This window comes from Amblyomma americanum, chromosome 1, assembly GCF_052857255.1.
Source record: "Amblyomma americanum isolate KBUSLIRL-KWMA chromosome 1, ASM5285725v1, whole genome shotgun sequence".
In the NCBI taxonomy this organism is placed as follows: domain Eukaryota; kingdom Metazoa; phylum Arthropoda; class Arachnida; order Ixodida; family Ixodidae; genus Amblyomma; species Amblyomma americanum.
In genome coordinates, this window is record NC_135497.1 from 87,083,554 (window position 1) to 87,105,990 (window position 22,437).

At 45.9% G+C, this 22,437-nt stretch overlaps 2 protein-coding genes across 2 annotated transcripts in view; both read right to left on the bottom strand.

The window, feature by feature from the left end:
* Positions 1-22,437, bottom strand: part of LOC144113159 (natterin-3-like) — a 63,254-nt gene that overhangs the window by 16,008 nt on the left and 24,809 nt on the right. The window lies entirely within an intron of this gene.
* LOC144113165 (uncharacterized) lies at positions 14,599-16,556 on the bottom strand. Its single transcript, XM_077646092.1, has 3 exons — positions 16,399-16,556; positions 15,568-15,689; positions 14,599-14,964 (listed from the first exon to the last, which is right to left on the bottom strand). The coding sequence occupies exons 1-3, from the start codon at positions 16,529-16,531 to the stop codon at positions 14,842-14,844; spliced, it is 378 nt and encodes a 125-aa protein (XP_077502218.1). The 5' UTR covers positions 16,532-16,556; the 3' UTR covers positions 14,599-14,841.

Sequence of the window (22,437 nt, forward strand, 5' to 3'; positions counted from 1 at the left end):
GATATTGGTAATCTGCCATTCATGATCTGAGAGAACATGCCATATGAGCTCCACCCCATTTTTATCCTTCTAATTACCTCCCTCTTATGATCAGGATCAGCTGTCGCTACATTTGCCAATATTTATTTGCAGCTGTGTCAGTGAAGAGATTTACTTTCCTTTTTTGCTGCTTATTGGCATTATCGAAGTCAATCAAGGAGGTTGAAACCTATCTGAGCGACATTTAGAAGATTTTATTCTATAGAGTTTTGCATCTCATACGCGCGGATATCAGAACTGCTGCTCCTCGGACTGTTGTAAACAGGTGCAGGCGACTTGTGTTACCGCGTCCAGCGTGCTTGCGACCGATGCGCGCGGCAGTAGAGTGAGCAATAAGGGGATGCCCAAGGAACGCTTATTGGAAAGGTCGAAAGCGCACATTCCCTTGCGCGAGAAATTAAGACACGCATATAAGCCGCATATATATACGCCGAAGGACCGAGTGTTTCCCATCGCTTATTTTCTCTTCTTGGACTATCCGGTCGCGAGCACTCTACACGTATAGTTCCGCACAAAAACCACAGAATCCGAAGTAGGAGCCCAAACCTGACTCACTTTATCGCCTCAGTTCTTTTTTTTTTTAGACGATGAACTCATAGAAAGCGCGTCACTGTTCAGCCGTGCCTGAATGAATACCCCGCGACGTGATTATGGATTAGCACGCACTGCACGTAGTCACTCTCACGGATGTGCTTCGAGCAGACAGCGCTTACTTTCGACGCCTTGAACTTGTCAGTCATCACAGCAAGCTTTTGATCTCGCAGGAACCCTTTGAAGACGACTAGGTCGCGGCCGTCGGTGCCCGTGCACCCAAGCGCCGAGCAATACCTCGGCATGTTGAATTCCAGACAGAAAGAAGGGCACAAGCGCTTGTCCCCTTCTTTCTGTCTGTGTTTTCTTGTGCGCTGCCATTTCATTAAGATGTTGAATCCGCTGCCCAAAACTGATTGGCAGGCTTTCTTCTTCCAAAACTTTCGTTTTTGCAATGAAAAGCTGAAGAACAACGGACTCTGACCCCAACTCACTCGGTATTTTTTTTTTAGGTTGACACCCTTAATGATGTTTTGATTGACTGAAAACTTCGTTGTTCCACCAATGTAGGAGGCCCCCTACCCCCCGGCCCCGGCATGCAGGCTCAGGGGACGGGGGCCGTGCATCTCGCGCATTCGGCCGCCTGGCGTATTGCGCGTAGCTGTTTAGCGGGGACCTCGCTTCGCAGCAAGGCATCTCTACACGTGATATTTTCACTGACGCCCGGGAAGCCAGGGAATTCCCAAATTACGCGGTCGAGGGTTCCGATCTCGCCTCACAAGTCCGACATTTGTCATTGTCTCTTAATAAGACACGTTGCGGGGCTAGTTGGTGATGCATTTCTTTTCTTTAAATTAAAGAGCGCTATATTTTGACGAATACTCATAAAGACACGACTGGACGGGCGCTGACTCCAACTATGTTTATTGACACGCATATAAATATGTTCAATGAACATATAAGAAAGCTGACAACGAGCGCATCTCAAGATGACAGCAAAAAAAAAACATGTTAGATTAAGGAGAGCAGTCTGCATTTCGTAGTCTGGTTTCAAGCAATGTGAATTCGCTTTCGATAGCATGCACGGAGACAGGGAGACATTGTCGCCTCTGTCTTCGGTTTAGGCATGGTAAACCCAAAAGCGGGCCTTAAAAAATTTCCAGCCTGCAGACGTCGCCAGCGAGAGCCTCTTTGTTCGTCAAAGCTAAGGCTTTCATCTGGGCTAGTTGGTTGTAGCAGTGAAACATATTGACTAGCGCAAAACTCAGACAGGGACCAAAGTAAGAGTAAGAGACAGAACACACGCTAGACTTGCAACTGGATCTTTTACTTGAAACACAGTATTTATACACTTTCCTTCTGCGCCACCAGTGCCACCTATCAGTTGCCGTCGCGTCAAATGACGATGAAGAAATTGAAGCTTGATGGAACAAAATGAACAAGGCACATGTGCTCGGGAGCACCCCGAAGGCATCTAGCAATAGAAGATAAGTGAAATCTAACTTGATATGGTGCTTTAATGTGGCGCGAAACACAAACGAAAAACGAGGAGGATCTAAAAATTAAACATAAAAACGGTGTGTGGTCTGTATCAGATGAAAACTTATCAAGAAGCTAAAACCAGCACGAGAGACCAGCAGAAAGATCAACAACACGTGCCAACAGCACCAATGTTCAGATGAAGGAAGGAACACCAGGGCCTACCGAATGTTGATGACCACACGAAAGGGCGGAGAGAATGAAAAATATAAAAACAACGCGACCTCTAAAGAGGCCTACACACCACAATATAAACTTAGCAAAGTTGGATCTTACACTAAACCCGAATAAACGTGGTCATAAAAACTGATCACACGTGGTCCTAAAAAACATCAAACAAAGCCCTAACCACAACATTGTCAAACATAGTAAAATTAAATGGAATACTAAACACTGGAGACACATGGACTCAAGGTAGTGTGAACAAACCTACCAATGACTCACTGGACCGTGAAACATACCTTTCTAAATAGCGCATTTCCTTCTTTGTTAAGGCCACAGACTGCTTGCTTACGCAGCCTTCCCCTGCCTTAGCAAAGTGGAAGGCTTCAAGGATCTCCCTTCCATCTTTCGTTTTCAGCCTTCCTACAGCCACAGTCTTATCCCATTCTGGTATGCATGCTGGCTTGTATGGTAACAGTTTGCAATGTTCGGCCAGATGGCCTTGTATGGCAACTGCTGAAACTTTCTGCTGATGCTCCTGCAGCTGCTCAGTCAGGCAGCGCCCGGTTTGCCCCAAATATCGTTTGCCGCAGGGCAACGGGATATTATATACGACGTCCTTTTGGCACTTGACGGGTCTATTTCCGAGGGTGGACCTCGGCATTCCCCGATTCCTCATCGTGACGTCACTGACGCCATATGAATGAGGATTCTCTTCGCTGTCCTCTCCAGCTCTCGGTGCGGGAGAGTAAACGGTCCAATATTAATCCGCGATCACGCAGGGGCTTAATTTGTAACTGAAAAGAAAATTATCGTCTAAAATGAGGTAAACATTAGTTAAAAGATTCGGCGAGACCCGTCATTGGTCGCAAATATCACGCGGAGGTGACGGCTACTTCACAGACCTAGTCAACAAGGTGTCCTACTTACTCAGTCAGTTTTCTTATACTTACTGAGTCAGAGGGCTTCTGGCAACTGTTTCCTTCCTTCATGGGCTCCAGCTGCATAGTCCGTAAGGTGACTGCAGCAATGCCGTCCCACCGTCGCCACACATGGAACTTTCTTCGCAACGCTTGTGCATGGTTTCGAGTTGACGCTGGCTTGTAACGGTTACAAGCGTTGTCAGCGTCCTTACATTCCGTGAAGTAATGCCTTATCCAAGCAGCGGTCAACGGCTGCGCCAGGGCCATGGCCCTCTGCGAGAAGAGGGTACGCCAGCAGTTGAAGCATGGTGAAGTGGTGCATTCTCGTCATGCACGTGGCATATCTAAAATACAGGAGCAGAACGTGAAAACACATAGCTGCACTGCTTAATCCAACGATCTCGTTTTCCTCGCCGCGATTCTGGCCGCCACACTTCGTCACTCCTCTCGTTTGACCGTTCGCGTTTGCGCCTTTCTGGAAGTGCATGCTCTCAGCAGCCACTGCCGAACCAAATAAGCATTCATGACCATAAGCAGGGCACGACGGAGTCAACTGTGAAGTTGTTACTCATAAATTGTTACTCTATGAGAAACGGTGCCTCCGTAGGGCGGAAGCTGGCGAAGGCCACACCCCTCCTCAGGACTGGCGAGTCACCAAGGATTTACGCGTCCTTCGGGTCCATTGGCTGCAATTGATTTTTATGGCTGAAAATTAACCAGGCAATTTTTAGATGGAGTGAGTATGTGCGTAAGTGTGCCATCTCCTCTCTGATGCGGTACGGCTGCGACGCATTCTCAATAATGCATCATCCGGTATCCTCGATCCTTCAACAGGGCCTTTATTCCATGTGCTTGCTTTAGACTCCCGTCTGCCTGCACACGTGCCGTTGACATCTCGCCTCTTTTCTACAGATCCTGGTGTTTGACGGCGCCTCGGTGCACTGGGTCGCGAGTTCCGGCGGCTCCGTTCCGGGCAGAGCCGTCGAGGGCGGCCGAACTTCTTCCGGCGAGAAGCTATACATCGGCCGCGGGCAAGATTCAACCCTCCCACGAGCGCCTGTATATCCCTTACGGCGGTTGCGAGCACCGCTACACGGGCTACGAGGCTCTGGCCCTGCAGTAGTGACTCTGAGAGAATTATGGAGGAAGGAAATGTGAGGAGAGGCCCCGTATCTGCCAGAGGCATTGCGAAAAGCGTGCCGGAAGACACGCGTAGATTCTAGACCTACTTATGAGGCAAAAAGCAGCGCCGGCAGCATGGCCGGCACGTTGCCGCCGCAGGAAACGGATTGGCACGGGAGACGAGGGAGCTGCCTCAGATATCCCTTACAAAAATCGGTGTGTTGTTTTAGTGATCGTTTCGTGGACTTCCGTCAACACAGTCAATAACATGGCAACAAAATGGCTATGCAACTTATTGTTGCCAAATTCTTGCATATTGGCACACTTTTTTTGTTGACCATCTGTTGAAACCTGTTGAGTTGAGAAGTTGTTGCCCTTTTGTTGATGCACACAGAAAGATAATCTTGTTGATCCCCTGTTCAACCATTGTTGAGTTGAGAAGTTGTTGCCCTTTTGTTGATGCACACAGAAAGATAACCTTGTTGATCCCCTGTTCAACCGTTGTTGAGTTGAGAAGTTGTAGTCATTTTGTTGATGCACACAGAAAGGCAATCCTGCTGGAAGGACATATATATGCAAATGAGGATTGTGGCACACGTACCTGCATGCACTTCAAGATGTACAAGAAAAAAATGTTAAAAATTGTTTTATTTGTAAAATATCACAGGTGCCTGACTAGAGCTGAAGTTATAATTAAGAAATAAACTAATTAAAAATTATATGTCACAGCAGGTGAATGTTGCTGCCGGCCCATTACAGTAGAACCCCGCTGTTATGTTCTTCACTGCACATTTTTCCGGCTGCTGCTCGGTTTCATCCAGTCCCAGCAATATCTCCCAAAGGATCCAATGTATTGGGAACCCCACTGTTATGTTGTAGGTGTGAAACCATTCCAGAATGATATGTCGCAACCTGGCACCCCGAGCCCGTCTGGGCAATGCGCGCCAACCGCCACTTTAACTTTTGACAAGTCTTGGCCAGGCTTAGCTAAGCAAGTGGCTGCAAGAAGCCGCACAAGAGCTGGAGAGGTCGCCACTAGATCGCCATCTGCCCCGTGAACATCGAACAATGTAACTGCAATTTTTGTCGTGCTTTGATGGCATCAAGAAAGTGGAAGGCGCTTCCCCTTGAGCAAAAACTGGACGTACTAAACACAGTCGACAGGCAGCCAGCGAGGAATATAGTCCACAACGCCAAGACTTGGTCTGCCTCCCTCAACGCTAAACAGCAGTCTCGAAGCATGCCGATAGAAGCGAATGCCGCGATGTTTGGCCCGAAAGCTAAGCAGGCTGGTGGCGCCAAGTATGAACGACTATGTCGCCGTGGATGCTGCCGTAGTGATGTCGGGGTGCCAAAGCATGATCGAAATCGTTGCGAACTCGGTCGCGAGTGAAGCCGCTGACTGAGATGATGATGAACAGCACGAGCCGCATGATTCCGGGGAGTTGGCAGATACAAGTTTTGGAGAAGCCATCGTGGCTCTGGACCACCTGCGCAGGGACGTCGCACCTCAACGCTACGCTGACAACAATGCGGCCTTCCAGGCTATTAGAAATGCGTGGTGCTTTCCAGTGAGCGAAAGAAACAGCAATCCATCCTTCTCGATTTTTTATGTGGAAATAAATAGTTTTAAAGTCAAAGCTGCACTGTTTTCATTCATTTTCGGAGCTTTCCTCACTATTGCAGTTTCCCGGCTGTTATGTGGTTTTTTTTGCTGGTCTGGTGAAGAACATATAAACGGGGTTCCATATAATGAGGCGCGTCACAAGATGGCATTGCTGCTGCCGGGCCATTGTTGAGGCGAGCCAGGTAGCTCGCCAGGCTATTCTTGATTAGGGCTGCACTTGCATCTGGGAACTTCCTGCACGTAAAGCCTGAAAACAAAATAGCAAACTGATGTTGAACAAGTAAAAAAATCTTGTGCCAAAGCACTTGATGTGTGGTATCGCCCTCTCATTTCTGCAACATTCATATATGCCTTTGCCAAATCGACTTGTCCTATCCTTTTCCTTATCTGTACAGTAAATCTTGTTTGCTCCATAAAACTATAAGCAATGATATAATGAATACAGCCATATCCCTCTCAAATGTGCAGTGTGAAGCTATTGCTAATAAGGGCAAATATAATAAGTTACTTCATGCAGTTTAACAGATACGTGTCACAATAGTGGGAGCAGTATTCTTGTATGCGTGCATGCAATCTGCAATTTCAAGGCATTCAGCAATGACATTTCTCATTCTTTCCTATTCTTTTTTTTTTACATACCATTTGGTTTATGCTTTATGGGGGTTTAATGTCCGAAAGCGAGACAGGTTATGAGAGACGCCGCAGTGAAGGAATCCGGAAATTTCGACCACCTGGAGTTCTCTAATGTGCACCAACATTGCACAGTGCATGTGCACTAGCCTTTAGAATTGCGCCTCCAACGAAATTTGACCGCTGCGGCCAGGATCGAACCAGCGTATTTCGGGTCAGCAGCCGAACGCCGTAGCCACTCAGCCACCACGGCGGCCACATACCATTTGGTGAGGTCTTGCTATACGCTTTGTGTTAGGTGTGCGCGAATATTAGAAAATCAGTTTGATTTGGATTGGCTTATGGGGTTTAATGTCCCAAAGCGAGTCAGGCTATGAGAGACGCCGCAGTGAAGGGATCCGGAAATTTTGACCACCTGGGGTTCTTTAACGTGCACTGACATCGCACAGTACACGGGCGTCTAGAATTTCGCCTCCATCGAAACTAGACCACCACAGCCAGGATCGAACTCGCGTCTTTCGGGTCAGCAGTTGAGCACCATAACCACTCAGTCATTGCGGCCAGTGGACTATTATAAAATATCGAACAAGTCAAATAGTGTATTTTGGAAATTATTTGAACCGGATCGAATTGGCTATGAACTTTCGAACAGCTTTTGAACAATAGGCATAATGTTCAAATAAGGCTTGGCATGGTATATTCCCTCAATGATTGTTCTTTCAAAGAACAGGGCACACACTAATGCTGGGTACCATCCTGCGGTGATCAATATCTGCGTGATGAAGGGTCTAGTGCCACTACATGGCCCTTTCGTGTGGCAGCATTCGTAATGCTCATACATGACCTCTAAGACACGACAACACGGCTAGGCTTCGCCAAGTTTAACAGCCATGGAGGCCATGGCTAATATATGCTTTTGCCCCTCTCATGCCCTTAGCTGTGGCTCTGGTTTATTCTCTATCATTGTCAATAAGAAAATAATTTTTGTACACGCATAACTTGATGTTCATAGAGTTAACATAATGAATTCGTGTTGCAGCACCTTAGTGGAGATCAGTGCTGCGTAATTAACAGCTATAGCTTTAACTCCGTAAGTTAGAATCGTACTGCAGCGCTGCCGCTCAGTGGCGTTGCCAGAAATTTTGTTCGGGCAAGGGGGGAGGGGCTCATGTCGAGCCGCCCTGTATTGTGTGTGTATACATATATATGTACGCACGCACGCACGCACACGCACACACACACATAGGGTCTCGGTTCTGGAAGTCTTGATACCATAGGTAGCATAAGAGGGCTCTCGCACAGTTTCCGCCCTCGCCGTTGGATGATGTTCCACGTCACACTCGCGGTAATAAAAGACGCGCTACGTCCGCCGGTATGACGAGGGTGGCGCATGTGAACACTGTCGAGGTTTGCTTACACACAATAAACAAATTACCCACGAGAGCAGCAGATTGGACAGCCGTCGCCGTAGCTCAATTGCAGTGGCACCGCCAGAAATTTTGTTCGAGGGGGCTCATGTCAAATTTCTGGGGGGGGGGGCTGAAGGCCCATAAGCACCCCCCCCCCCTTGCTACGCCCCTGCTGCCGCTATCACATCAATGTTTAACGCTATTCTTCCGTTTTGTCTGATTATTTGCACAAGTAGCAAATATTGCCACAAATATTCTATTTGTTTTAAACTCGGTAGGCCAGTTACACTACTCATGTTCAATTTAAAACAGTACCATCTGTTTCTCTAGTTTGGATTCCTGTTTTGTTTGCAAAAAAATCTCAAGTGCTTTCAACCTAGGATATTGAATTTTTTTACCCTCAGCAATAGAGTTCTAAGCTCTAAATGAGCAATATGGATTTATCAAAAGTATTTTAGATGGCTTCCTACATAAAGATATGTCTGAAAAGGACACTTACCAATTACTGCCGAGACCTTCTCTTGGTCCAGAGACCCGCGTTTGGAGTGTGTGCGAGTGTTCTGCTGCCCGAAGAGAGAGCTGCCCTGCAGCTCCTCAGGCGAAAACAGATGGCGGAGCAGCGCACGGGCATACTTCCCAGGCCCACTGTTCGAATGGTTCAACAGCCCGAGCACCGATTTATCAACAAGAACGCCACCACCAATATCAACCTGCAAAGACAAAGCATGTTCCACCTTTGTGACAAAAGCATTCGCAAGACAGCAAAAGAGAAGAGAACAAAGTTTTATAGAAGGCCTTCATTTACAGTGACCACACAGAAACTGCTACCTAATAATGAAACATGCTCCTGCTATGGGGTTGTGCCATAAGATACAGTATAATTGGCTTATTTATTTACAATACTGCTAGTCTCAATACGAGACCATAGGAGGTGGGCAATCAGTACAATACAAAGTACCAAACAATAAAGAGAAATTGCTTCCAGAGGATGAACAGAAAGGAAACTTTGAAAATAGATGTTATATAATACTAGTAGGCAGGTTACCAAAGAATACCTTAAAAATTCAGAGCAGCAGAAAAAAAGAAAACAAAGAGAGCAGCACTCTTGTTAGTAAGCATGCTAGAAAAAGAAGGAAACAGGTCACACTGGTCCACACAACCATCTGTAAAAATAACATATCAAGAAATGGCAACACAAGTAATGGCTGCGCAGTCATCTGGTAGAATGTAGGACTATGACCACTTTACTGATTTTTGTTGAATCCTAATCTAGAGGTGAAGGAAGATAGTGATAGTGAGTACGCACTAGTAATCAATGGATTGAGGTAATTCCATTTGCTGATGGCTAAAGTAAAGAAAGAATGCTTGAGAATGTTGGTTTGACGTGAGTATTCAGTCAGCATATGTGCATGCTTGTGCCGGGATTGCAGTGAGTGTCAGAAGGATGCATATTTAGACACATTTACACTATAGCTGCTGCATAATAATTGGTATAAAAACTTCAGGTGAGATTCTTTTCCCCTAGGTGATAGTGATGGAAGGCCAGCTAATGCGGTAGTATCAGTAGGGGAGTCAGAGGGTTTGTATTTGTTATGAATGAACCTTGCAGCTTTTCGTTGCATTCTCTCAAGCTGAGTGACGTCAGTGATTGATTTTAGGAACCAAAGAGTGCTTGCATATTGTAAAATCACTCTTACAAGGGCAGTAGGCAAAAGAGCTTTGTATTTTGAGGGGCTAATCATAAGCATCTTCTGAGGAAGAACAGCTTTCACAAGGTGGTGGAATATAAACATGGCCCAAAATATAAATAATTCAAATATCAATAACATAAAAAGAGTCAAATGTGATGAACTGGTCATTACAAAAGCCTAACTTTCATCCAGCGATTATGTAGCAAAATAGAAAAACAAATTTAGGAGCACCTTCCGAGGTAAAAGCAGCCCAAGAGCAACAACGTACAAATTAAATCAGTCAACAGTAGCACTGAGCTCCCATTTAAAGGCATATGACAAAAAAAAAGAATGCTCAAAGCGAGACATGACATGACCTCAAAAGCAATTCAGCAAACACCCCCCCAAGGTGCTCCTCTACTGAGCCAGAGTACCCAGGTTCGAACCGGACCTTGGGCGGCTGCGTTTCATTGGAGGTTAAATGCAAAGGCGCCCGTGTGCTGGTAGGTAGGTGAAAACTTTACTGATGAGCCTCATGGATGAGATAATGCCAAGGGTTGGTCTGGCTCTTGATCCCGGGTGGTGGCCAACAGTCCATGACGTGCGGCGACCTCTCCAGCCCACTCTACCAGCCACCTTTGTGAGGCCGGTTCGAAGCTGGAGACCGCGATCTCCCAACCCTCTCTGTCTGTGAGGTTCCAGCGAGGTGGTGGTTGGAATTCTCGGCAGAGATATAAAATGTGGTCAAAGTTGGCTCTCGGAGCCCCACAAAGAGAGCATTCAGGTCTGTATTGGCCTGGGTGGATAAGGGCTAACAAAGCTGGTGAAAGGAATGTGCGAGCCTGGAGCTGTCTCCAGGTCTTTTGTTGTTCTTTCGAGGGAGATGTTTGGTGGCGGATAGACGAGTCTTTGCTCCCTGTAATGGAGGGTTATTTCTTGATAGGTGACGAGTCGGTCCCTAGCGCTACCCTGGTCTATGGTGTGGTCTGCCCGGTTGACGTACGCTCGAGCAAGAGAGTGAGCCACTTCGCTGCCGGGGTTGCCTGCATGGGCTGGCACCCAAACTATTTGAACGGGGTTGGGGTTCTGTGGAGCAAGAATTGATAATTTTTCGGGTGGTAGAATGAATCTGTCCCCGTGCAAAATTCATGATTGCTGTTTTAGAGTCACTCAGAATGAGTGTGGAAGCAGAGGAAGAAATGGCAAGCGCTATGGCTGCTTCTTCGGCTTCAAGTGAGGTTGTTGTGTTGGTCGAGCACAAGGCTATGTGTTTGAGGTCATGTGATGCTACAGTGATGGCAGAGGCCGAATTGTGGATGTACTCAGGCGCGGCCGCGTAGACGGCGTCCCTTGACACGGGCTACACGTCTGGCCTGGTTGTGAACTGGGTGTATGTTTTTGGACAGAGGGTGAACTACGAGTCTGTCCCTGATGTGTGTTGGGATGGTGTGGGAGTTGTTGTGGGGTGGACCTGTTGGCCGAATCTTTAGAGTGGCGGGAATGTGTCTACCTGTATTTGTGGAGGAGAGTCTGTTGATCTGAGCCATGCAATTAGCTTCAGTTAGTTTTGTAGTGTACTGCGTACTGCCATGCATAGGAGATGGGTGGTGGGAGCTCGTTGTGGGAGATTTAAGGCTGCCTTGTATGCCTGTCTTATTACTGCATTTACCTTCTCCTCCTCCACCTTTGTGAGGTAGAGGTAGGGAAGGGAGTAAACCATGCCTCGGGTCATGCTCACGCATGCCTCGGTGCTTGTTGGCTATTCTAATCAATCAGATGGTTTGATGTGTCCTGATTGTTAGTTTGGAGATGGTCCCATGTGCTGTGTGATCTCAGTGCACATTAAAGGTCCCCAAGTGGTAGAAATTATTCTAGAGCCCTCCACTACAGCACCTCTTTCTTCCTTTTTTCTTTCCGTCCCTCCTTTATCCCTTCCCTAATAGCACAGTTCAGGTTTCCCCCAAGAAGTGAGACAGATACTATGCCATTTCCTCTCCCCAAAAACCATTTTCAAAAAGAAAAAAATACCAGTTCAGAAAACATGGCAAATATATTCCTTAGAGTACTAGCATTAGTGACTGCCCTTTTGCCAAGGAACAGATGGCTGGTCAATACATTTACCTTTCTTTCTGGGAACACGGAAAGCTTCAAGCCACAAGCCACAGACAACCCTCCGGCACCTTGTGCACTTGAAAAACAAGCACCAAAGACCATGCATGGAAGCATGGAAGGAACGGGCACCCGGCATCATTTACAAACTCAACTATGCTGACTGATCCATTAAACCCTTCTGACACAATTTATTGTTTTTAATAAATTTGTGACACCACTTAGTTTTTAAATCTGTAAGAAAAATATTTGAAGAAATATTTTTCCACCTAAATGGTATACAATACCCTTAATAAAGACAATTAGTTTTCCAGCGTACGATATTAACAGGTAATCTTTTGTGGGGATGTCAAAAATTTCATTCAAAATGTCATGGCTAATGAAAATGGTACCATCGAAATGCAATGTATCAAATTAATACCATAAAAATTGCAAAAATATTTTCAATTTAGTATGTATGCATTATGCTTATGAAAGAAAAATTACAGGATTGCACTTAAGTCTGCTTAAAAGTTTCACATTTCCATTTCTTTTCTTCCTCCCTCAATTTCTCATTTTTAAAAATTTCTTGCCTTTTATTTCATTTATTTATTGTTTTTCATTTTATTTTATTCTAAGTAAGCCTTCTCATGCATTTATATAAACTTTCTTTAAATCAGTCACGCAAAACCTGCTTCAAACACAGCATTTACAGATATTAATTCAATTAAATTATTTAAATAATAAAATTCATCAACCAAACTATTTTTCATTTCAAGACCTACTCACGCACTACCTGACACAATCAAGCTTTTCCAGATTTATCTCCACACGACATAATCATGCAGACAAAATTTGCAGACACTTTTTGCTGACGCGATGTAACCATATAGTGCTTTCGCATTTAAAAAAAGTGATGTTACTTTTGGTGGTAGATTATATGCCTCCAAAAAGATATCAAACAAGCTGCAACATTCACTGTTTCACAAAATATAGCTTACTGCATTTGCTACATGACATAAGAAACCACCTTATTTGAAACATGAAGTATGCAAAACTTACCTGAAACAAGGAAATCACAACTAGGTGCAGCAGTCTCAGAAAAAGCTATGAGTTCGCTTTGTGCACAATTGTGTGCAAAGCATGCTAAAGGGTTATTCACATTCCTTTGGTATCCAGTTACATGTTTAAAAGGGACACAAAGTTATGACAGCAATCTGTGAGTGAACCTCAAATGTCATCATTATCCCTGAAAATAGCTGTGGAGCACTGCCGAGCTTTGTCTAGTCCGAATGCCACCTGATCAAAATCCAGTTGCAATGAGTCTGTCTAGTAGAAATATGAGAATGCCTACACACTGATGGTGACAAGTGAACAAGCACACATACCTTATCGGCTGGCGTGCAGGGACCAGGACTTTTTTCGAATTTGGCCATCATCCCCTTCAGCCTTTTCACCATCTTAATTCCCTTAATTCTTTTTGAGTCAGCATCTGCATGACAAAGAATCCATCTGAAGTATAGCCGGCATCCATTCAAGCAGTCTTTTGCACCCCATTAAGAATATTTTTACCAGCAAAATGTATTACAGTTTATGGTACGCAATTCCTCATTCTCTGGCATATCTATTGAATTTCCTGAAGAAATGGTATCAAAGCTACGCATGTAGACAACATGAAGTATGTCTGCACTGCATGAAGCGAGTTTGCCCAGTTCCCTTTGAGGCAGCTGTGTTCAGCAGTAAATGTTACTAGCAGTCTGTTCGATTCGCCTGCAGTACATGAGCTGTTTCTCAAAGTCGTACATGAATTGTTCCTCATCGGTTTCAGCAGTGCAACACAGTGCCCTCTGGAAGAAGCCATTTGTTTAAAAAATGCAGACACTATGCAGTATCAGATAAGGAAACATTCAGGTAAACCTTCTTATTGGAGAGTGCCAGAACGGTGCAGCCAGTGCAAATGTGGCAGCAGATTATGCAGCTTGCGTGTTAGGACAAAAAGTAAAAAACACATCATTGAGAACAATGCCCAAGTTGCAGCTATGCTTACATGGCACGACTAAATGCAAGCAAACGCGTGCACCATACTGGCAATTCAGTCATATTCAGAAAAACCGCACGCGTGTTTCATGCCAGCTGCCATGCAATACGCATGCACCCAGGCTGTCTCACGGCAACATTCATTGCAATGTGCTGTTTGAAAATTCCTCACGCAGTTTGGGATGTTGGCAGCTGTTGATATGGGCAGCACACAGATGGCTGCAATTTGCCAGCAACGCTAAAACTAGCAGACAACCAGACCTGCACCCGAACTGCCAGAACTGGTGCTCAGAAATATGAGACTTCCAAATTCAAAGGCTTCAAGGACCTGTACGCACCCTCATCGTTTGGTCAAAGGCCAGTTTCAGTGACTAGTTTCTGCTTTTTAACACAACAGCGTTAAAGACTCCGTTTCCCAAAAAATCCGATGTCAGCGTTGTGAGCGAAAAATCACAGGCATGGCTCTGGCAGGTGGTGCCTGCCAGCTGACATGACCAGGCACTGATCCGACATAGGGTTGTGCAACGTCATGCGACCATGTAACATGGCTGACTTGGCAGGAGCTGCGAACTCGTGCTCCTTATTTCAGATGGGAAGTGATGGGGTATGAACCCTCCAGGACCCTTGCATTCGGAGTCTGACATGCTACCTCTAGGCCACACAGGCACGTTCATATGACCTGGTTAAGCAGGGCTTCATATCTGTCTGTGGGTCTTTCACATAATGTGGTAGCTTACAAGTGCATGCGCATGCTGAAGAGTATGTGCGAGTATGTGTGAAGCGCATGTACGCGAACGAGAATCTGCAAGGGAATCCGCAGACGGAAGCCACCAAAGCTGTCGCATCATACCCTTAAAGGCGGAGCTTAAGTGACCTGTAAGGAATGCATTTTGATTATTAACTCAGAAGGTTCTATAAGAACCTTCAGAGTTGCCCTTCAATAACAAGGGTACAGAAGCATGATAGATGTCGTGGCAGAAAGTGAATGCCTGTGCTTAAAATAGATTGAAAAAATTAGACACCACGTGCTGAGCCACTGAGACAACATAACGCACTGATGAAAACTATTTACCAACTGTAGTCTCTGCTGACTCCAGTTTCCTTTTCAGCACCTCATTCTCTGCAGTCAACTCCGCAATTTTCGCCAGGAGTTCAGGCATTTCCAGTGCGGCACTGCAGCAGAGTTGCTGCATTACATAAGGGGGAGCAAAATCAAGGCCAAAAGACAGAAAGAATAGACTCATAAAAGTGAACAGTAAGATAAAAAACAGTATATAACAGTTAAATAATCTTGTGACGCGTATACAATCCAAAGTGGAATGCATGGGATCGAAACAGGAAAAACAATGCAAAAGGCATGACATAAAAAAGAAAAGCAACAATAAACAGCTGTTCAAAATGCCGAGGTGAATATGGCAGGAACTTTTTGCCCTCATAAAAAATGGTCGTTTAGTTTATACTGGAATGATTTGCGGTCAGTGCATGATGTGATGGTATTTGGCAGGCCATTCCGTAGTGCTATTGTGAAATCTGGTTTGCCTTATGGGAGCTTAACGCCCTAAAGCAACTCAGGCTATGAGGGACGCCGTAGTGAAGGTCTCCGGAAATTTCGACCACCTGGGGTTCTTTATCATGCCCCGACATCGCACAGCACACGGGCCTCTAGAATTTCGCCTCCATCGAAATTCGACTGCTGTAGCCGGGATCGAACCCGCGTCTTTTGGGTCAGCATGGATCAGCATGTTTGACACACAATGAATGATGTTTAAAGTAAAGCCAGGAGTTACTACCTGTACAGGTGATGCTGCCCCACTCCCTTGAACACTTGTTGAAGATGCAGTCGCAATCTCTTCAGCGCTGGCCGCTGCAGCAACAATTTTTTTTCTCTTCCGCTCAAGAACAGTTGGTTTCCCTGAAACAATGCATAAACAATATTATGCAGCGTGGTGTAATGTTTTGTAAATAGAGATGGTACATAATGCACAAAAGTATGTCATGAATGCCCCTAAAGGGCCTTCGGGTGGCACAAAATATGCTTGCAAGAGAGCCCTCAATCTTGATCTTAAAGCATGGTTTCAAAATCATCTGCACTAAAAACGTCACATCAGATAGCTCTTACAGTGTAGTCATCAGCGCACTAGCCTAGAGTGTTCGAGCGGTGTTCTCCGGAACAAGGGAAGCGAAATTTTAAAGAATGTGCTTAGTTTCAGAGACTGTTTGCACTAATGATATGACGCGAAGCACACAAACGCCATAGAAAATCGTCAAGCCCATAACAGGTGCACAAATATTCTGCTTTGTTAAACTGCTTGAGCACTCCAGCCTGCTTACAGTTATATATGCTTAAAAAAATACAGCACAAGGCGCCTTTCATACAACATATGACGACAAAGGAAGTGATATTACATCGCAAGAGTTTCCGATGTGCAAACTTTTCGACCCTAGCGGGTTATCGCGAAAACTGGCAATTTAGGCAACTAAAGAAAGCGACGTAAACAGGCCATTCGCTGGTCCAAGACTGGCGAGGTCCTTCTAAAACAAGCTACAATATGAACTCAACCTACCCAGCGCTTCATTTTTGCGTAGTCATGCGCTGGAACGTTGTTACAGACAAAACTTACCGAAAGCAAGCAGCTCCGCCGGTGCAGCATCCTGACCCTCCTGCCAGCGCACCCGAACTTCTTGGCCGCGCAGTTCACTAATGGCGTTCTCCTGGGTTAACAGGCGGATGCCCACAGCGGCATCCTCGATCATTTTCACAGGGTACACGTCCCACTTATTTTCGTCCTTCCACTTCACAAATATGTGCGTCATTTTCCGGCACAACGTCAATGCAAACTTTCCCGCGGGTCGCTGTGGGTAGACCGACGGGAGTCACGAACAAAGCAACGTCGTCACGACGACAAAGCCCGCCTGCGTCTTCCCGCCAACGTCTGCCAAGCCCGCCAATTTACCGTCCGCGCTGTGTTGGTCGCTGGAGCGATGAAAAGCGTAGAGGGCGCTGGCTGTAAGAGAGTGCTAAAGCTACTATATAGATGCATATAGTAACTGCTCGGTCGCATCGGTCGCGGCGCGGAGATAACACGTGCGGCGTCTGCTTCTGTGCCTCATTGGTTTCTGCCGAATCGCGTTGTTTTACGGTCGTGCCATCGTGCAACGTTTACTAAACAAAACTACGGAGACACGGTGGGCTAAGCGAGTCGGGCATGATCACCCGCGCATGATGGAAACCCGTAATCGTCTGCCTCGAAATCGAAGAACCGAAAGTCGCAACTCATGGTTTTCGCCAAAGGGCGCTAACGGTGCCATCTGTTGTTTTCGTAAGAAAGCACCACGACGCGAGGTTCGCCGAGGTCAGCATTACAACTGTGCAGGTCATTTGATGGCACCACTTCCGCCCTTCGCGGCAATCCGGCGCTGGCGGCTTTCAGTTCGTCAATCTCGGTGAGACGATTACAGAGTTGCATTATACGCGGCTGAATTTGTAGCTGCGCATAATTTTGAGCCGGTTTTGTAACTGGAAGTGGAATCGCTACTATTTCGTCTGGGTTATCACTTGTGTTTTGTATAAAGTTCAGTTCAGCTATTCTCCGAGTGTGATCGGCCAAGCTTCGTCTCCGTGTCAACTACTCATCTGCCAAGTCAGCGTGCGCCTCGAAGAACCGATGGGCAGGAAAAGAAAAATTTCTTACGTTTACTGAGCAGTACCAGCACTAGTGCGGCGGTGCGAGTGATATCACCGCTACAGCGTGCAACAGGCGAACGACTGCCGCATGGTAGACAATTTACAAAGTCCCGTAAGCGAGAATTCGGCAGATATCTTTGGGACGCATCCGCTGACGTTCCCTATCGCTCGAAATGCCATTTCCATCGTCGCAGCAAATCTGGCGCACTGCGTGCAAGTCCTGAAGATTCCGAGTACCGTGATTCAGAGGTGACTCTTACCGTCATCTTCTGACACAGAATTAATGGTGGCAACCCTTATATTCCCAATATTTCAAATAAACAGTGTTGGTGGACTTCCCCAAAATTTTAATCTGTCATTACATCTTACTTGGCTAGAAGACAGTTCTACATAATGCAGCAACTAACACAAAGCTGTTGGCACAAAGGATATATATATATATACATATATATATATATATATATATATATATATATATATATATATATATATATATATATATATATATATATATATATATATATATATATATATATATATATATATATATATATATATATATATATATATATATATATATATAGCTTTTAACTATATCCCCTGTAAGTTACATCTTGCATTTTTAAATGTGCAAGGACCTTCTTTGGGGTTTTGCGATATTACTGAATTTTTATCTACTTTGCACCTATGAACACAAGAACACAATAACATTGAATTATACTTTAAAGCTAACAGAATCTCAAGGACAGATTTTTGGAAATCGCCTAACTAAATGTCGCACTTCCATGGTGCTTTTTTACACATGATGCATGATCCCACCTCATCCTTTTAAAGAATCAGCAAGATATTGATAGTATTTCCCAAGGGAAAAGAGCAGGCATGTATCAGCCTATTTGAGTGCTAATAAAAGGTTTTTATATATTAAGGCATTGCTCCTTGAATACCTAAGCTAAATATATATTCGGCCTAGTTTACCCATACTATGCTTCTGTAATTCAACGCGTGTTTAAGAACAGCTTTTGACAAGGTAAATATAAATCTTCACACTCACTGATTTTTGTTAGCAGCATTGACAGTGTTGATAAAGTTGAGTATAAATTTTGTTGACACCTCTCGAATGCAGTCAACAGCATCGACAGTGTTAACAAGGTTAAGCATAAATTTTGTTGGTACCCGTTGAATGCAGTCAACAGCATCAACTTTGTTGACGAGATAAATATAAATTTTGTTGACAACCGTTGACTGCAGTCAATGGCTTTAACAGTGTTGGCAAAATTTGATCTAAATTTTATTGACTCCTGTTGACTGCAGTCAATGGCACTGACAATGTTGGCAAAGTTAAGCATAAATTTTGTTGATACCCGTTGAATGCAGTCAACAGCATCAACTTTGTTGACAAGGTAAGTGTAAATTCTGTTGATAACCGTTGATTGCTGTCAATGGCACTGACAGTGTTGGCAAAGTTTAATATAAATTTTGTTGACTCCTGTTGACTGCAGTCAATGACACTGACTGTGTTGGCAAAGTGTAATATAAATTTTATTGATTGCTGTTGACTGCAGTCAACAAACATTTTGTTTTTGTTGACTAGTTGTTGATTCTATAAGGTGTCAACATTTGGTCAACGAAATGGCAATGCTGATTTTTGTAAGGGATATGGGACGACCGCATCTTCCGAGCGCGCGGCGGCTTCACGTTTTCCACGTCACATCCTCTCCTCTCGTTTTTCCTTCCTCCATGGAGAGAACGAACATCAGTGACGTCATTCATTTTCTAGATACTTCATCAGGGAATCGCAAACAACCAACCATGCAGTGGTGCTTGACATAATGATAAGCAAAGAATGACAACAAACATCACTGAATGGGTGCACTGTAAATAGGGGTCAGGAAGGTGAGTTTCTTTTCTACACATACAAAGTGGACCAGGTAGGGGGGGGGGGGGGGAGCTCAGGATGCTTAGCCAACGTTTCGACAAGAGAATTTTATTCGTCCTGAAGGGCATCTGGCACCTAAACGAAGACAAGACCTCCTGTCGAAACGCTGGCTAGACACACTGAGGACCCCCTCCTCCCTTATTAACTTTGTGTTGTCGCTGAATCGATGTCACTTGCCGATACTTCCTCTGGTTGCTTTCTAAATTAAACCGACATACCACAGAAGTCGAAAAATAACTTTGCCTCAGGACCACGTTGATAGGCTCATCGAGGTTCAATGGGTGCCAGCAACAGTGTGGGCTTTCAGGCACGCCGTAATAAAGGACTTCTCATTAGTACTCGCCAAACGGGGTTCTTTAACGGGTGCACTAGCACCAGTATGCGGTCATTTCCGCCTCCGTCGAAATGCAGCCGCCGCTCCGTGGATCAAACCGGAGAACCCGTGCTCAGCTGCCGAACATCCCCTCCCTTGAACCACCTCGGAGGGGCGCCCCGCGAGCGTCGTCGTCGTATCGCAGGAGTAAACTTTACAAAACCACGCTCCAACTTTCCCTTGCCTCCTTTCTCTTCCATATCTGCACAATGTTTACGCTTCTCGCTTATACCCAGAAATTCTGGGTATGAGCAATTCCGGGTACTCCGCGTAGCGTCAGATTGCACCACAGCAATCAATATATCCGCAATCCCCTCTCGGGACGCTTTGCACCCCACTGGTTTTCTACGACAGCCTTAACGACTCGGTGCGATCGCAGTACAAACTTTAACTCTAAAATATTTTGCTACACATCGGAAGATAAGACCATTCTCATCAATATATTCATAACAGTATTTTTAAATATTCCACAGTTGCATCAAAATTAAAAGTAATGTATGACAAAGCTAGACTTGCGGCCAGAGAACTGTTGCACCTGTCATAGGCGTAAATAAAGATTGGGGGGGGGGGGGTGCACTCGACATAGGGGGTCGAGGGGGGGGGCGCAAATTTTGCTCCCTATTGGTCCTTGCTACCCATAACACTTGAAGAGGCGCTATCATGCCTCTCGGCTCGCCCTTATGGAGAGACCTGTGCATGCCTACGCCTGAGATGCTTTAAATACCCACGGGACAATGCTTGTTCGTCGTCTTCGTAAGTCTATGCAAACTGCTGCTCAATGTCATACGTTTTTCGTTCGCGCGGTGGCGTTAAAAAAAAGGCACCTTCGAGCCCTCACGAGGATTCTGCCTTTCTGGACACCGCTGGCTTGTAGCATCCTGGTACGCCTGGTAGTCGAATAGCTATCCGCACATGAGAATTATGCTCTGCTAAAATAGCAAAGCCAAAGATAACTTTGAGAACAGTTCTTACGCCGCGAAACCTCAAAGCTGACCACATCAATAACTGTTCAAAACTGCAGAAAGAACTTAGGGCCCTTTTTTAATATAAGGCTGACCGAACTATACTACAGCAGCAGAGTCGAGTAGGGGAGGCGGGGCGCCTACTTAGCTGGGAGAGCCTGCCTGCGCGTTGGTGAGTGGTCCCAGTCCACATCACAAACGGTGGTGGAAACATTATTACAACGAAATTACAGCAACACTTACGCAATAGCATCAATAACAGCTGTAGCTCAACCATTTACTTTTTCATGCCAGTTTGTATTTCAAAAACGTTTATAAGGCCATAAAAACTTCCGCGCGCAAATGCGTTACGCATTTTTTTCTTCACGATTTCCTCGAATATACACCGCGGAAAATATTTAGCAAATTTTTCTAACGCATGTTTTACAATTCTTGATTAATATCAGTAGTGCGGAGAATGACCATAAAAGTATGAAAAACCCTCTAAGGAGAGAAACACATGAGTACTATTAGAAAATGCAAGCAAATCACTAGATGGCAGACAAAAGAGACACTCCTTCTGGCACTGCTTCGACAGGGAAAACCTAGAGCAACACTGGCGCAAAGCAAGGCGCTTTCTGACAGAAACGAAAGGCTCTGAAAGATGCTCGCTCACAAATAGCCCAAGAATCCCAACGTTCTTTTAGCCAAACGTGAAGAATAAAAGGATGAAGGGAGCTCTCTTCAAAGTCCGCGCACCACGAGGCACGCGTTTCATCGAATTTCCGCTCGCCGCTTGTCACGCTCTGAACGTGCAGTGCCTGCAGCAGGTCGCCATTTTGACCCAAGGCTTTCATTTTCTCCGCTTGGCAGCCAGACGAAGTCCAGAGAACTCTATTCACGCTCGATCCGCATCCAGCGCAACGCGACTACATTTCGACACAATTGTAAGAGGTCTCGCCAGCCCGTTTCGGAGAGGAAAACGTCGAGAGCTGCCACAGCTCGAGAGCCGTACCCGGGGAACCCAGCCCGTAGCGCGAGCCCACGACTGCGCCCACGTAAGCGGCATCCCTCATCGACTTGTGTCTGTGTTTGTGCTTCCAGCTGCGATGCCGCAACGCCTCCGCAGCAGTCTCAAGACGGAACACCAACGATCGCCCATTACCGTGTGCATTCTGATCAGCAACTGCCCGCATGCCTTCGGCGGGCTGCACACGGCTGCTCCAGAGAATGTTCCTCTGTCCGTGCTGGACCTGCTTCGGCGCCCAGACTTTGCGCACAAGAACAGTTTCCTTGCTGTACCCCATCGATGCGAAATGCCTGTCCCGCGTGGCGCGCAAGAACGCTCTGGTCGGTATGAACAGCTGACCATGATTGCAGTCGACGCAGAGCACAGTGTCGCCATCGCCAGTGCCCGGCACCTGCTGGCACCATTGCCTCGAGGCCCACGTCGTCCTCGCAGCAAACGTGACCGCCTAGTGCTCCAGGTTTCAGACCAAGCTGTCACCCGACTTCTACGTCTTCTTACGGTAGACATTGCACCTGGACCAGGTCGCATCGTCGTAGAAGCGGGACAGCTAGCCTGGCTGCTGCGGTATCTTGTCCACGCTGCTGCTGCCGTGCTCCCCGTTCTGGGGACTGAAGCGCATTCAACATCCGACCTACGTCGCGTCAGAGAAGATGAGGGAGAACTTCTGCACCAGCTGGCGGCTTTCGCCAAAGCTG